The following is a 15,085-nucleotide window of genomic DNA, read 5'->3' as shown; positions in this document are numbered from 1 at the left end:
TCCTTCCTCAGCATTCAAACAATTCAAAGAGAGCATAATAGCATACAATATCAAGATTCTCTGTATATTTTCCATCTTTACGCAGCTTTATTTTAACCTCTATTTTTTTTTTTTTTATTTTTAGTTTTCGTTTTTGAGACAGGGTTTCTGTGTATCTTTGTCCTGGAACTTACTCTGTAGACTAGGCTGTCCTTGAACTCACAGAAATCCACTTGCCTCTGCCTTCCCAGTGCTGGGATTAAAGGTGTGTGTTACCACACCTTGAAGTCACAGTGGTCAATTTACCTCTGCCCGTTGAAGTCACAGAGGTCAAGCTCTACCTCCCATGAGTTGGGATTAAAGGTGTGTACCACCACACCCAACTACTCTCTTTTTACTTTAAAAACTTTAATCTTTAGCCTGCATATATTTTTAACACACTGTAAACCATTTAGAGGTTTTCTTTGACTTTGAATCTTTCTTTTACTGCATATCTCTTTTTTTCTCACTATATGAATCTCTAATTTGCTAAGGAGTATGGAGAGGATTAAATCCATGGCTTTGATAGCTAGATCCAGCCCATTTCTTAGGTTTCTGAGATTTCAGCCTCATGGCTGAGGTACTGGCTGTAGCCACGTTTTATGCCACAACTCTATGGTGTCTCAAGGTCCCTGCCAGCAAGCAAGCTGCAGCATTCTGCTCACAGACCACATTCAAATGCTCTGTAGTCAGACTGCCTGCCTGAAAGAGTTAGAGTTTGCCTTGGCAGGACAGCCCAGAATGCTGGCATTTAAAAATGGCACAGCTTTTTTTCCTGGTATGGCTGAAAACTGAAAAGCACGCGGTCAGCTTTTCATCAACATCATTTAAGTGTTTCATGGCAGGACCTCTTAAAGAGCTGCACACATGCACACACACACACACACACACACACACACACACACACACACACAGTACAAGCCAAGATGCTGAGAAATTGGGCCCCATTTTGAAACGATGCGACTTCCTTGGCAAATGTCAGTTCCGAGTGTGATGTTATCACATGACACGGCAGCTTCACTCTGTGGCGTGTGAGCAACAGAACTGGAAACACTTCCACACAAATGTGACTACACAAATGTCATAGCAGCATTCCTCCTAGCACCCACATGCCCACTAGCTGATGAACAGGCCACATGATTTCTCCAGTAGAGCACCATATGACAATAGAAAGAATGAGTTGGGGGGTAGGTGCTACGACACAGATGTACCTGGAAATGCTATGCTACATGGAAGAATTCAGTCACTAAAGGCCACTAATTGATTAATTCCATTTACATGAAAGATCCAGTAGGCAAAATTATACGGACAAAACGTAGACCAGTAGTGGACAGAGGCCGGGAAGAGGGGGAAATGGAGAGAAACAGCTAAACAATGAGGGATTGCTTTGGGGCTCATGCAAATATTCTGGAATTAGGCAGTGGTTATTAATGCACAACTCTATGAATACACTGAATTTTACATGGCCAATTTTAATGACATATGACTTATATCTCCAGAAACTCCCCCCAAACAAGTCACACATTATCCACTCTGAAAAAAGCAATCTCTGATACATTTTGCTTGTTCATAGCCCTTAATACCAAACTAATTTAAATTTGCTGCATGTGTGAGTCCCTTGAGCGTGCAGATGCCATTGTATAGAGAGGTGTCTTCCTTCTCTAGCATTCTTTGTTTCTACTTTACTCACTAGGTTTTCCTCGTTTGTCTTCTCTGGGTATGTTCACCATAAAAGTGCATGTCACACATTTATTACTGGAATCTGAGGGTCAAGAACAGTGACTGAGACAGACTAGGAACCGAGCAAGCAGGTGTTCAGTGACACGTGAATATGGATGTGGGGCGGGCAGCTTTTAAACACTCCACTTAATACTTCTTAAAACTTCTCCACAGAGAAGCTGGAGTGCAGAGAAACGCAGCCCAGCATTGGCTTGACTGAGCAAATGGCTGCTTCAGAGTGAGAAGCCAGGTGGTTTTACTTACCTTGTGTCTTTTACGGGGTAAAATTAGGGAACCACATTGTACTTAATCCCCCACATCAAACCTTCTTTGCCTGACACTGTGCTGCATAGGATGTTAGAGTTATCAGCAGCTGGTATTCTAAGATGGGATTGATTTGTGGATTAACTGCCAGACTTATATGTGGACTTCCAGAATTGGAATGTAGTAAGATTGACAGCCCATTTTATTCATTTATTCACCTTTTTTAATTAAGAGACTAATTCACCAGACCAAAACATTACACAAAAAACAGTCAGGATAGAGTGAGAAGATTAAAACACAATTATCTATGGAAGGAAGATCCAGTAGAAGCATAAGAATGGGTAAAGTCAGGGCAGAGTGAATGATTACGACACTCCATCTCTCAAAAGTATCTGCTTAGGATCTGAAACCCAACCCATGTTCTGTCGCCAACGGCTGGACCCTATAACACAGTAAGATCAGAACAAAGGAGAGATTTTCCTGTGGGGATGCAGCTCTCCATATTTTGCACAGAACAGACCGGTGTGCTCAGGGGTTCTGATTCTAGTAGAGTTTGCATGTGAGGACTCAGACTTGCCCCATTACATGTTTGGTGTCTACATAAAGGAAAGGAAAAGGGACAAACATAGAACAAGTTTCACAGCTAGAGGATGGGGCCAGTCCCTCAAAAACTCAGACCCATGCCTTGTCATAAGTCAGTAAAGGCCACTACTCTAAGTCTCACAGCAGTTGACATCCCAGAGGGAAAACAGCAAGGTGGGGACATTTTTGAGGCCATTGTTATACAGAATTAGCTGGTTTGCTTCCTTTGGCATATTGACTTTTCATGTCCACTAAGTTGCTACTGAACCTCAGGCATTTGACTAGTGCTAGAAGTTCATTGTGTAACTGTAGAACAATTATGCTTGCTTTAACACAATCACATGCCCTGTGGTTTCCTGAAATTCTGTTGAAATGTCAATATTTGTGACCTGTCTTAAACATTCTCAGTAGAGATTAGCTTGCTTTCGGTCATGTATTGGAAGGTCATCCGGGGAAATTATAGGTGTTCACCTCCCATTGTAATGCTGTAGCTTCTCCTTAGAGAGGCTCTACTGGTGAGGCCGGAGACCATTGCACAAACACTCGTGTCTGCTCTGGTCGTTGGTGTTGGTAAAAATCAGTGGGTTACCCCCCAGTTTGAGTTTCAGTTTCTTCAAAAACAGAAGGAGCTAGCATTGGTGTTATTGATCCATCTAATGGACATGCAAGATACCTAAAGGTAGTGCAGATCTATATAGTCCCAGCCACTCTGGACTGGAGCCTAAAACTTCAAGGTAAGTCTGTGTAACAACAAGACCCCCATCTCAAGATAAAACCAAAGCCTTGGGAGATGATCAGGTTTTTAAAGAAGTCTATTAGTGGTTGCAAGAAAAGTAAAATTGGAAATTCCATCTTCCTTTGAAATGATACCCACCTACCCCTTTAGACAACACTGTGTATCTTTATGTTGTGAACCATCCTCACATGGATTCTACTGTGGAAATATTTAAATTCGAAGAACAACAGCATTCTCTCATCCACCTGAAGACTATAACACACGAACTTCTCAAGAGGTAAGGCATTAAAGCCTTGCGCGCTGTACTTCTATTTACTTTCCACTGACTGGGGGTGTTGTTTGTTTGTTTTTGGTTTTTTTGGCTCAGTGGGCATTCATTAACTTTTATTTTGCAGTAGTTTTTCCTCCGGAGTTTTCTAGAGCTTCCCATGGTGAGACTTCACTAGAAATTGCTGTGTTCAGTATTGAATGTCTCTCTATTTTCCAACTTTTTGAAAGCTTTTTAATCCTATAAAGATGCTCGATTAGATTCCCAGCTCTAATTTCAATGTCTGTGTCACAGCAACTCAATACTGTGTTCTCCTTAAACACCTACTCCCTCTTGCAGTTTTCTGTGTAGGTGGCATTCTCAGAGCCTTACCCACAAGGTGTTAGAAACAACCTCCACACGGCTTAGTTCTTTGTACCCAGTTTTAAAAGAAAAATTTGATAAAAAAATCAAACAAACCAACCTGCAGGCACTAATAAAAATAACCTTTATTAAATGTTGATTGTGTACCAAGTGTTACGTCAAAATACTTAAACTGAATTTTCACGTAGCATTTAGTAACAAACAAGAGTAAGATGAGTCTTGTGGAAACGGTGGTCCAGGTGGGGTCTCTGAGTCAGTCTGTGCCTGGCATAATCATCATGTCAGCTTGGGTCCCTCAGGGCTCCATGCTGGATTTTCAATTTGCAATGATCAACATTCTTACTGAATTTAGAAAATTAAAATTTTTAGTGGCTAGCCCATTTCAGCTCATAAATAACAAAGAAATTTTCTTTTATGAAGGAAGCACGTCACTAGGTACTGAGCCACAGTGGACCAGAACCTCACAGGATTTCTGGGGAAGAAAACATTACTTATGTTGTGCCCCAGTCTGGCAGTAAAGTGAGCTTTTCTCGTTGAGCAGGCTTACCTCATTGGTGGGTTATGAGGAGCATATGACTTCACAGGAGGAGTACTAGAAAACGCCCCTGTAGGAAGACGTTCTGAGGGTTTCAGTCCTAGAACTCTTAAGTCAGAGATCAGTCTGAAGTAAAGAATGGAAAATGTTATTAGTTGAATTATGTCCTGAAAAACTGTAAAAATATTTCCCATCATCCAAATTTCATATGTCTAAAATTTTATATAAAAATATGTGTTTAAATTCCTACCACATACACCTCAGAATGTGACCTTACTTAAAAAAAATATCTGCAGAGGTAATTACAAAGTCTTCCTATAGTACCTATGATATATTGTTAGTCAGTTAGAAGGCAGACGGATACAGAAGACTGGCGTACAATGATAGATACCATACCGACACCGGAGTGAGAGATCTCCAGCTCAGTGAATGCTGCCTCAGTCTGGAAAAGTCAGAAAACAGGTCTTCCCACAGCAACTTGGGTCCTAGGAGAACCACGATAGTATGCCCTCAGAAAGATTGCTTGTTTCTATTAAAATGATCTCTTATGGTTCCCCAAGTCTTTCATTAAGAAGCCTGGGGAAATGGCTCAGGCAGTTAAAAAGCTTATCTTAGAAGCGTGAGGACTGGAATTTGATTCTCAAAACTCATGTAAAAAAACGGCTACACATGGTAACATGTGCTTATAATCCTGGTGTTACGGAGGCAGAGATAGGTAGATGCCTAGGGCTTACTGGTCGACCAGCTCAGTCTATTTGGGGGAGTTCCAGGCCAACAAGAAACTTCAATAATCAACAAACATATATATATCAAAAAAGGCATATGACAGTGCTTAACTTTAATAATCAAACTTCATTCTAAAGGAAAACAAAGATATTATATCTGTCACAGAAAATCATCATTAACATCTACAAGTCTAGAGTTTGTTAGTATTCATATTCATTTTTTACTTAAAATCATAAATATCCAAACAAATATCCAAAAGTAAAACATGTTGAAGTAAAGTCAGAATGTTTTATGGGGTTAGTTAATTCATCTTAATTCAAGTCTGTCATTTAAAACTGGTAAACATGGTAATCGAGGTATGTGTTAGTGTCTTTGTCAATAATCAAGATATTCAAGTATCTTATGAGTTTCTCTCTGTTTTTCTTTGCAGTGTGAATGACATTGTGGTGCTTGGGCCAGATCAGTTTTATGCTACAAGAGACCACTACTTTACCAGCTACTTCTTGGTCCTTCTGGAGATGTTCATGGACTTTCAGTGGACTTACGTTCTTTTCTACAGCCCACAAGAGGTCAAAGTAGTGGCCCAAGGATTCAGTTCTGCCAATGGAATCACAATCTCACTAGATCAAAAGTATGTGCTTTCAGAATAGTTCTGCCCTTTGTCCTGGTCACTTTGAACAGCTCCTTGCCTCAAGAGCTCCCTTAAGTTCAAGCAGTGGGTGTGTGAGTAGAGTGTTCAAGTGTGCCCAGAGTTCACAGGAAATATGTGACCCTAAAAACTATTTGTTTTCTTCAATTTCAAGTCCCCTCCAGGAAAAAAGAGACTTAAAAAATATAAACTTTGTTCAAAATTCTTGCACAATTAAATGCACTTTTTCCAATTTTTTTCCCAAAAACAGAATGAATATGCAATATCTTTGCCCCTTATAAGTGCAGAAAGAAGGCATTTAACCACATCTATAAGACATATTAACTAAAAAGCTCTATTACAGAGAGAAACCTGCCGTAAACATGTGATGGTGCAGTTAGCAGACTTATGATAATCCCATGACTTTTTCTAAGAAACATGAAAATGTTGTGGGATAATTTTCTTTGTACACTATGAGGATATGTATTTGCCAAGGCACCTTCTGATTGGTTTACTAAAGAGCTGAATGGCCAATAGCTCGCAGAAGAAGATAGGTGGGATTTCCTGGGCAAGAGAGGAAGAGGAAGGAGGAGGAATCTAGCCCTGGATTTCACCAGCCAACTAGTGAACTAGTACCATACTGAAGAGTGGTAATGGAGTCATGTGGCAGAATGTAGATTAAAAAATGTGGGTTCATATAAGTTATAAGAGCTAGTTAGAAACTACCCTAAGCTGAAGGCCAAGCTGCCATAATTAATAATAAGTCTCCATGTAGTTATTTGGAAACTAGTGAATCAAAGACAGTCTGACAAGAATGCTTGCTATATGAAATTTTAGATGAGAACATTCCAGGCAAAGAATTAAGACTTAAAAGTTTTTAAAACCACAGATATACTATGGATAACAAAATTTAGATTTGAGATCATAAGTGGGGATGATCTTTGTATAAAATGCCTTTGGACTGGATGTAGTGGTGCATGCCTTGGGAGGCAAAAGCAGGAAAAAAATCTATGATTTTGAGGTCAGCCTGGTCTACATAGTGAGTTCCAGGACACCCAAAGCTACATAGTAGAACCCTTTCTCGAAAAGCAAAAATAAATAAATAATAAAACAAAAACAAGCCAACAACAACAACAAAAGAAAATGCTTCTGTGCACTTTCCCTGTTTGGAAGACACAGTGCACTTGAGCTCCAGGGCCACACCATTGTTCTTTCAAGCTCTAAGTGTGCTAGTATGGGCTCTTTAGCCTTGGAAGGATGTTCCTACCTCATTCAATTGAGAAAAAAAAATAGAGATTGACCCTATATGTCACCTACAATATTACTTTTTACTTCACGGTCACATTTCACACTAAAAGCCTATAGAACATTTCAATAACATTGAAAGTACCACTCTGTTATCTACTTTTATAGCACTGTAGAAAAACATCACTGTAGTACTTCAAACCAATGTGAATTTGTATATTTGTTCTCCAAAAAGGAGACAATGTCATATTTTGTTACTGCTTGCTTAAACATTAAGTGTTACGTGCTTTACAGGTATGTCTATGTAGCTGATGTAATGGCTAAGAATATTCACGTATTGAAAAAACATGATAATTGGAATTTAACTCAAGAGAAGGTAAGAGTTCCCCAGCTAACCCATCCAGCAAGGCCCCACATATAAGTCTCCTACTTGATCCAGGGATGCTTTTAAGGACCCATGACCATTGATACTTTTAGAGTGCAATCACAACGCCCCCTAAAAATACCAGTGTCCAGTACCAGGAAGAACTGGTAGGAGGGAGGGATGGGGATGGCAGAGAACATTGAGATAATATCCTCACTGCTTCCTCTTTGTTGAAGGTAATTCAATTGGGAACACTGGTGGATAACTTAACTGTTGACCCTGCCACAGGGGACATTTTGGCAGGATGCCATCCTAACCCCTCAAAGATATTGGTTTACAACCCTGAGGATCCTCCAGGGTCAGAAGTAAGTACTGATTCTGGAACTCATAGGCATCTCTGCATGAGTGAAAATTTGCTGAGGTGATGTTGAGGGCATTTATGTGGGTCACATTTACATTCTAGAACTGAATAAACATTATATGATATATACATATATGCATATATATATACGTACATATATATTAGAGATACTGGCAGTTTAAAGAGATGGAGTCCCTAATTTTTTTTAAACCACAGGGTCTTTGCCAGACAGCAGATCCTTGTTGCTGGAGGCCACTTGTTCGTTCCAGCCACCCAGACTCCCGAAATAATCACAAAGAAATCTGTATTAATTGCATTATTGTTTGGCTTATTAGCTATATTTCTGACTAACTCTTATACCTTAAATTAATCCATTTCTATTAATTTGTGTATTGCATGTGGCTGTGGCTTATGGGCAAGGTTTTGGTGCGTTTGTCTTCTGCCGGTGGCTACATGGTTTCTCACTGCCTTTGATGTCTGTCTCCCAGAATTCAGTTTAGTCCCCCCCACCCCTCAGCCCACCCCTCAGCCCACCCCACCCCTTCTGCCTAGCTCTGTTCTGCCCCACCATAGGCTCAAAGAAGCTTCTTTATTAACTAATGGTATACAGAGGGGAATCCCACATCAGGTCCTAACTTGGCAAGTGCTTTGCTATTGAGAGTAACGAGGAAAGATGAGCTTGATGGGCTATATTGACATAGATGGCCCTACTGTGTTTTTCATAGAAGGCAAGCTCTGAGAAGCTGCTACAGTGGGTCAGAGAAAGAGGCATGCCTAGAACCATCTCTGTTCATACCCCTGAGCACGCAGCCTGCACCAAGACATGCCTAGAACCATCTCTGTTCATACTACTGAGCACACAGCCAGCACCAAGACATGCCTAGAACCATCTCTGTTCATACCCCTGAGCACACAGCCAGCACCAAGACATGCCTAGAACCATCTCTGTTCATACTACTGAGCACACAGCCTGCACCAAGACATGCCTAGAACCATCTCTGTTCATACCCCTGAGCACGCAGCCTGCACCAAGACATGCCTAGAACCATCTCTGTTCATACCCCTGAGCACACAGCCAGCACCAAGACATGCCTAGAACCATCTCTGTTCATACCCCTGAGCACACAGCCAGCACCAAGACATGCCTAGAACTATCTGTGTTCATACCCCTGAGCACACAGCCAGCACCAAGACATGCCTAGAACCATCTCTGTTCATACCCCTGAGCACACAGCCAGCACCAAGACATGCCTAGAACCATCTCTGTTCATACTACTGAGCACACAGCCTGCACCAAGACATGCCTAGAACCATCTCTGTTCATACCCCTGAGCACACAGCCAGCACCAAGACATGCCTAGAACCATCTCTGTTCATACTACTGAGCACACAGCCTGCACCAAGACATGCCTAGAACTATCTGTGTTCATACCCCTGAGCACACAGCCTGCACCAAGGATTCAAATGACTTGAGTCTCTGAAGTAGATAAACTTTTGTTCTCAAGTTCTAATAGATATGACAGTGTTCAAAAGTGTTTCCTTTTAAAAGATGTTTTTAATTTTAAAAATATATCTTCTAAAGTAAAAACCATGAATTATCTACAGCATTTAAACCAATTGCGTAACTCTGCATTTACTATGACAATGAGTTGAAGAGTAATAATAAATTTTAAAACTTTGTTGAATTTAACCACTACAAATTCTTTCACACATTCTTGAAATAACTTATTTTTGACACTTACATTTTGCCAGATATTGTTCTAATGTTTGGGCTATCTCAGAAATTAAAATATATAAGGCTGGTAAGATGGTATAAAGCCCTTGACATGGAAGCCCTTGGTTCTACCATGGGAGGAGAGAACCAACTCCTAAAAGTTATCTTTTGACCTCTACAAGTGTTGTGGCATGTACGCCTGCTCAACACACATGCTTACAAAAACATAAACAAAAACAATAAAATAAAACTTAAACAATCATAAAAAAATCCATACCAAGACCCCAATCCTAGAGCCGAGAAGGACAAATAATACTAAATGAACGTGTAAGTTCGTGAACATATAAGTTCATTTATAAAAGGAACATACAAGTTGCACAGATGGTAAGTTGTGCAGGAAGAAACAACACGGTTAGGAAGAGGGTGAAGATTGCTGAAAGGCATGGGCAGGTCTTGGCTTGAAGACAGAAAGAGACTCGAAGCTGTGCCCTAAAGAAAGGTGTGACTGGTCTGTGAAGTTGCAAGACTGAAATTCAAATTTTCTTAGCTTCTTCATTGACACAGGAGGGGTCATTTCTATCAAAGAATATGACTCTTTTTAAATTATTTTTATATGAAATTAACACATCAGTCATGAAATCTTTAAGAGAGCATCAAGAAATATTTTAAAGCAATCGTATTATTGAGATCTTATGGGTGTAGTTTCCCAGACATGTCCAGAAGACATTACAAATAAGAGCCATGCGATGCCAACAGCCAATGGCATGCCCGCACGAATGGCGAAAAGGGCACAGAGTTCTACCTCTGAATGAAGAGCTGCAGCCAATCAGTGGCTGCTGAGAGAAGGAGAATCAGGTTTTTCCAGGTGTGAACCCTCTGATAGGTTATCCAGTCCCAAGTGGTCAGCACTAAACCCATGCACATCCACAGGACACAGGCTCAGCAGAGTGCGTGTGCCTTTAACAGTAACAACTAAAGAAGAGGTCATGGGTTTCAGAGGGATGTGAGAGGAGTTGGGCTGGGGAGAGTGGGGGTAGAAATGATGGAAATACAGTATTCATGGAGGAAATGCTCAGAAAAATCACTAAGAAGTTTCAACAAAGTAGACCAACTTTTGCTCTGTGATTACAAATTGAAGACAGGTGTGAACACAAGCTTCCAATCACTCACTTGCTATCTACCCAGCAGCCTTTTTACAACGCTGATGCCTATTATATGGAGAGATCTAAAGCATGGCATATGTTTATGTACTTTCATTATTAATTTTTTTACATCTACACTTATATAAAATACATTTAAAATATAACAACTTCGAAAGCGATAGCTTTCCCCTTTACACCTTTTGTTTTTTAAGATTTATAACAACCCAATTACATGCCTGAAGAAATTCTAGGTTCTATCTTGCAGTAATTGAAATAAGAGATACAATGTTCATCGAGAGCATAAAAGTCATGCAGTTGACTCCTGCCTTCCCACGACATGGAAGCTCTCAATGGACAGAAATTTATTCCTTGGACTTTGAGATTTAGTTAGTCAGCATATTCTGACTTAATCCTAGGTTCTTTTATAATAAACTATAATTAATATGTATACACATATATATGCATTTGATTATTTTATGTATATATACATACATTTAGTCTCAGAAGTACAAACTAGCCTAAAAGAAGAAGAATTGTTATCCCAGCTAGCAAGTCAGCTGCCCTTTTTCAGATAGACACCCTGCTGCCTTCCTAGACACAGACAGAGCTTCCTTACTAGTGCCTGGCCAAAGTCTCTGCTCTAAGTGTGTCCTAGTTAGGGTCACCACTGCTGTGATTAAACACCACAACCAAAGCAACTCGGGGAGGAAAGGATTTTTTGACTTGCATTTCCACATCACTGTTCATCATTGAAGGAAGTCAGGACAGGAACTTTAACAAGGCAGGATCCTGAAGGCAGAAGCTGATGTTGAGGCCATGGGGAGAGGGTGCTTGCTCAACATGCCTGCTCAGCCTGTTTTCTTATTGATCCCAAGACCTCTTGCCTGGGGTTGGCACCACTCACAATGGCCTGGGACCTCCCCATCAGTCAGTAATTAAGGCAATGCCCTATAGTATGATATTATGAAGGCCTTGTCTCTATAGAGGTTCCCTCCTTTCAGATAATTCTAGCTTGCATCAAGTTGACATAAAGCTAGCCAGCCCAAAGGGAAGGGAAACATTACTGTGAGATAATCGAAAACTTGTTAAAGATCTGTTTCTCAGGTCCTCATTTTCAAGTTTGAACACCTGTTCGTGCTAAATCAGCCTTACCTCTCCACAGTTGCCGACCCCTCCATTTAGTTGCCTTGTGCTTTCTGTATGAGATCCAAGCTCCATTATTTTCATGTAGCAAACTCGAAACCAAGTTTTTGGAGCTTGGAATGAAAGTAAAAATGAAAGGAAACAAAGAAAACAACCTGGAGCTTCATTCTATTGCAAGAGATCAATAAGGGGAACCTTTGCTTCATGGCTAGTTGTTTTCCTTTGATTCCTGTCTTTGCCATCCCCCACCCCAACCCTGTCCAGTGAACTTCAGCCAGGCTTCTTTGAAACCTGAGAGCTTATGTTTGCTGATTAGCAAAGCTGGATGTGCTAAGCCTGGGGATCAATAACAGCCCTAGGCAGAGGCAGCTCCAAACTCCTGCACCTTCTTCCTGTTCCTTAGCTGCTTCACAGATATGGGGTCCTTCAGCAGTGTAGACTGCCACCATCTTGAATAGCTGGTTGGGCTAGCTGACTGGGTGCCCCTTAGTCATCTTCTCCTGGGATTCTGTCCTCATATTATAGGCTCAGTCAAAGGCACATTCGCAGGCAGAGAATTACTGCCAACTCAGGAGTTAGACAAGTGTTTATGGGACCCACGTTTCTTTTTCAGAGATGCTAAATTATCAACCTGCTGAAGGTCTCTATTAGGAATTTGACTAATGTTGAACGTTAGTCCATCATCTCGCAGAGATGTTGTTAGGACATTAGTACCGTTGTAGAAGAAAACTTAATTCACATATACTTCCAAGTGTTAGCTTATTGGTTTCTGAAAGTATTCATTTGTCCCAGAATTCTCGGGAAGAGAAATTTCTCTAGATGGCTTTTCTTGGATACTAACGAGTGACCTTCTCTTGACAGGTACTACGCATCCAGGATACTTTGTCAGACAAGCCCAGGGTGAGCACACTCTATGCCAACAATGGCTCTGTGCTTCAGGGGAGCTCTGTGGCGTCTGTGTACCACGGGAAAATGCTCATAGGCACTGTGTTTCACAAAGCTCTGTACTGTGAACTCTAGATCTTCTTCAAAGGTCTTCAGACTTTTCATATTTAGCCAAAGTAAAATTACAGGTGTATGCTAAATGGAGCTATAATTACTTGTAATTACCAGGAAAATGTGTATGGCTTTTCTTATGGAGAAAATAAAAGGAGTACAGAAACTTAACACCTACGAAATCAAGAGTCAAGTTAGTGTTGAGCAAACCAGAAACCAATATATTCTGCTTTGGTTGAGTTTCCCCAATGTTCTGTTTACAGAGGATGTACAGACTGTGACCACTAAAGTCTCCTATTCACTTAGGCTTGTATCGCTTGGTGACTGTTCAGCACAGTAACAACTGTCATATGCTGAGTCGCTGCAGTTGAGATGAGTGAAAAGAGCTAATGTTTAACTTCTCTCCATTCTTATTCTCGTTGCTTTCTTTTGTGGGACGCTATCTTCCAATCAAATATCCCTACCTATAATTCTCATCTTGAGATCCCAAAGCCTGCCTTGGACTTGGTTTTGCCCCCAAAATATTGTCATACAGGGAACGCGATTTTGAAATAGACAAGACAAAACAAGCCTCATCGCTTTGATATGGACGAGCCTCACCTGCTAACTTAGTGCAAACTGTGCTGATGTGTTTGAGTAAGACTTTATTTATGCTGATACTTCCATTGTGAGGGTAACTAATCTTCTTGGCTCTGAATATAAGAAGGGCCTTGAGACAGCCGTCTTCAGCTTTCTCTACTAGTTAACTCAATAAACATTTAATAAGCATGTCAGCTGACTGGCACTAATAAGTCTAAAATGAATAAAATTATTATGGCTAAAGGGCATGTTGTAAGGACAAATCTAAACTTAATTTGATGGGAATAAATAAAGACATTACTTTCTTGGTTTAAAAAAAAATGACCTCAAAAAGGTGAACATCCAGCTAAGGTCAGAGTAAATGTAAACTAGCCCCACATGGACTCTGAGAAGCCCAAAGGCAAAGTTGGCTTGGCACTGAGAAAAAGAGAAGGAAGAGATAGGATAGGGCGAGAAATGAGGATCACATGGCTCTATCATTCAAGTTGAAGCTTAGATTCTAACTGAATGGTCAGAACAGATCTCAAGTCCTGAGAAGTTGAGCGTAGAATGGTAGTTACCAGACACCAAGAGAGTAGGGGTTTTCTGGTAATGGGGGGGTGCTATTAATTGGGTACAAAGTTATAATTAGATGGAGTGAAGAAATTTAAGGGTGTTATTACCCAAAGGGATTATTATAGATAATAAAAATATCCTCAATATTTCAAAAATCTAGGAGAAAGGATATCGAATATTTTTACAACCTAGTGGAATGGCAAATGTTTAAGGAGACAGATCTATTTACATTGACTTAAGTATCATACAAAGTATAATGCTTCAAAATGACACCCAGTAAATCACATATATGTACATTCTAAATTTTTATATAGCGATACATGTATCAAGTTATGTGCTCACTTATGCCGTGTTAGTGAACAATTACTCACCTGCAGAAACAAATACAGGTCCTCTTGTGACTTTATACTATGTGTTAAGAAAACCCTACAAATATTTTCCCAAGGAAAAGCAATAGGCATTCATGAAAACTGAAGAGAAGGGAGACACATAAACAAGAACGGAACAGGGGAAACAAATTCAGCATAAATAGGCCCACAACGACCTTGTATTTACTAGAATGATGACATACAGAATTGACAACCGTACTTAAGATGTAATAGAAATAAAAGACACTCTTAAACTCAAAGGACAGTAAAAGAACTGACCTAATGGACCGAATACACACTTGGACTAGATAAAATAAAACTGAAAATATTTAACTCTTAACGATAATGAAAAAAATAATCTAAGAGCGTAACAGTTTGAAAATTGTTCAACTTTGCGTTCACAAAGACTCTTGCAGTATGAAGCATACATTTTTCACTATCTGCTTTCGAAGCACCCGAAAGGTCTTTCTTTACTGGATAGTCTGGTAAGAATGACTTCTAAGATATTGATGACTCCAGGCAAGTATGTCCGTGGGTCATACTCGTCCATCAGTGAACCTCCTAAAGGCAAATAATTTGTTACCTGCTGAGGTTATGCAGGCTACAAGAAAATACAAGGTCAAAAGATGCTCAGATAACAGAATGGATGATCGAATGAATTATGTGTTTAGTTTCTGGAGAATAATCTAGACTAGCTTTCTAGTCTTCCAGATCAATTTTTTAGGAAATATATGGTTGTATCGGGTACAAAAGGCCAAATGGGAAAGGAAGTGAGTGAG

General features: G+C 40.2%; 1 protein-coding gene across 3 annotated transcripts in view; it reads left to right on the top strand.

The window, feature by feature from the left end:
• Pon3 (paraoxonase 3) overlaps positions 1–12,975 on the top strand; it is a 30,728-nt gene extending 17,753 nt beyond the window's left edge. For all 3 annotated transcript variants that reach the window (XM_075953939.1, XM_075953937.1, XM_075953938.1), the window contains exons 5-9: positions 3,470–3,596; positions 5,642–5,842; positions 7,379–7,460; positions 7,685–7,813; positions 12,670–12,975. In XM_075953939.1, coding sequence (XP_075810054.1) covers positions 3,470–3,596; positions 5,642–5,842; positions 7,379–7,460; positions 7,685–7,813; positions 12,670–12,828 — 698 coding nt within the window. In that variant the 3' untranslated portion in view covers positions 12,829–12,975. The remainder of the gene's footprint in view (positions 1–3,469; positions 3,597–5,641; positions 5,843–7,378; positions 7,461–7,684; positions 7,814–12,669) is intronic.
• The last annotated feature ends 2,110 nt before the right edge of the window (positions 12,976–15,085 follow it).

Source organism: Microtus pennsylvanicus, chromosome 19, assembly GCF_037038515.1.
Source record: "Microtus pennsylvanicus isolate mMicPen1 chromosome 19, mMicPen1.hap1, whole genome shotgun sequence".
In the NCBI taxonomy this organism is placed as follows: Eukaryota; Metazoa; Chordata; class Mammalia; order Rodentia; family Cricetidae; genus Microtus; species Microtus pennsylvanicus.
Note: the sequence above shows the minus strand (reverse complement) of the source record. Positions and strands in the feature narration are given on the sequence as shown.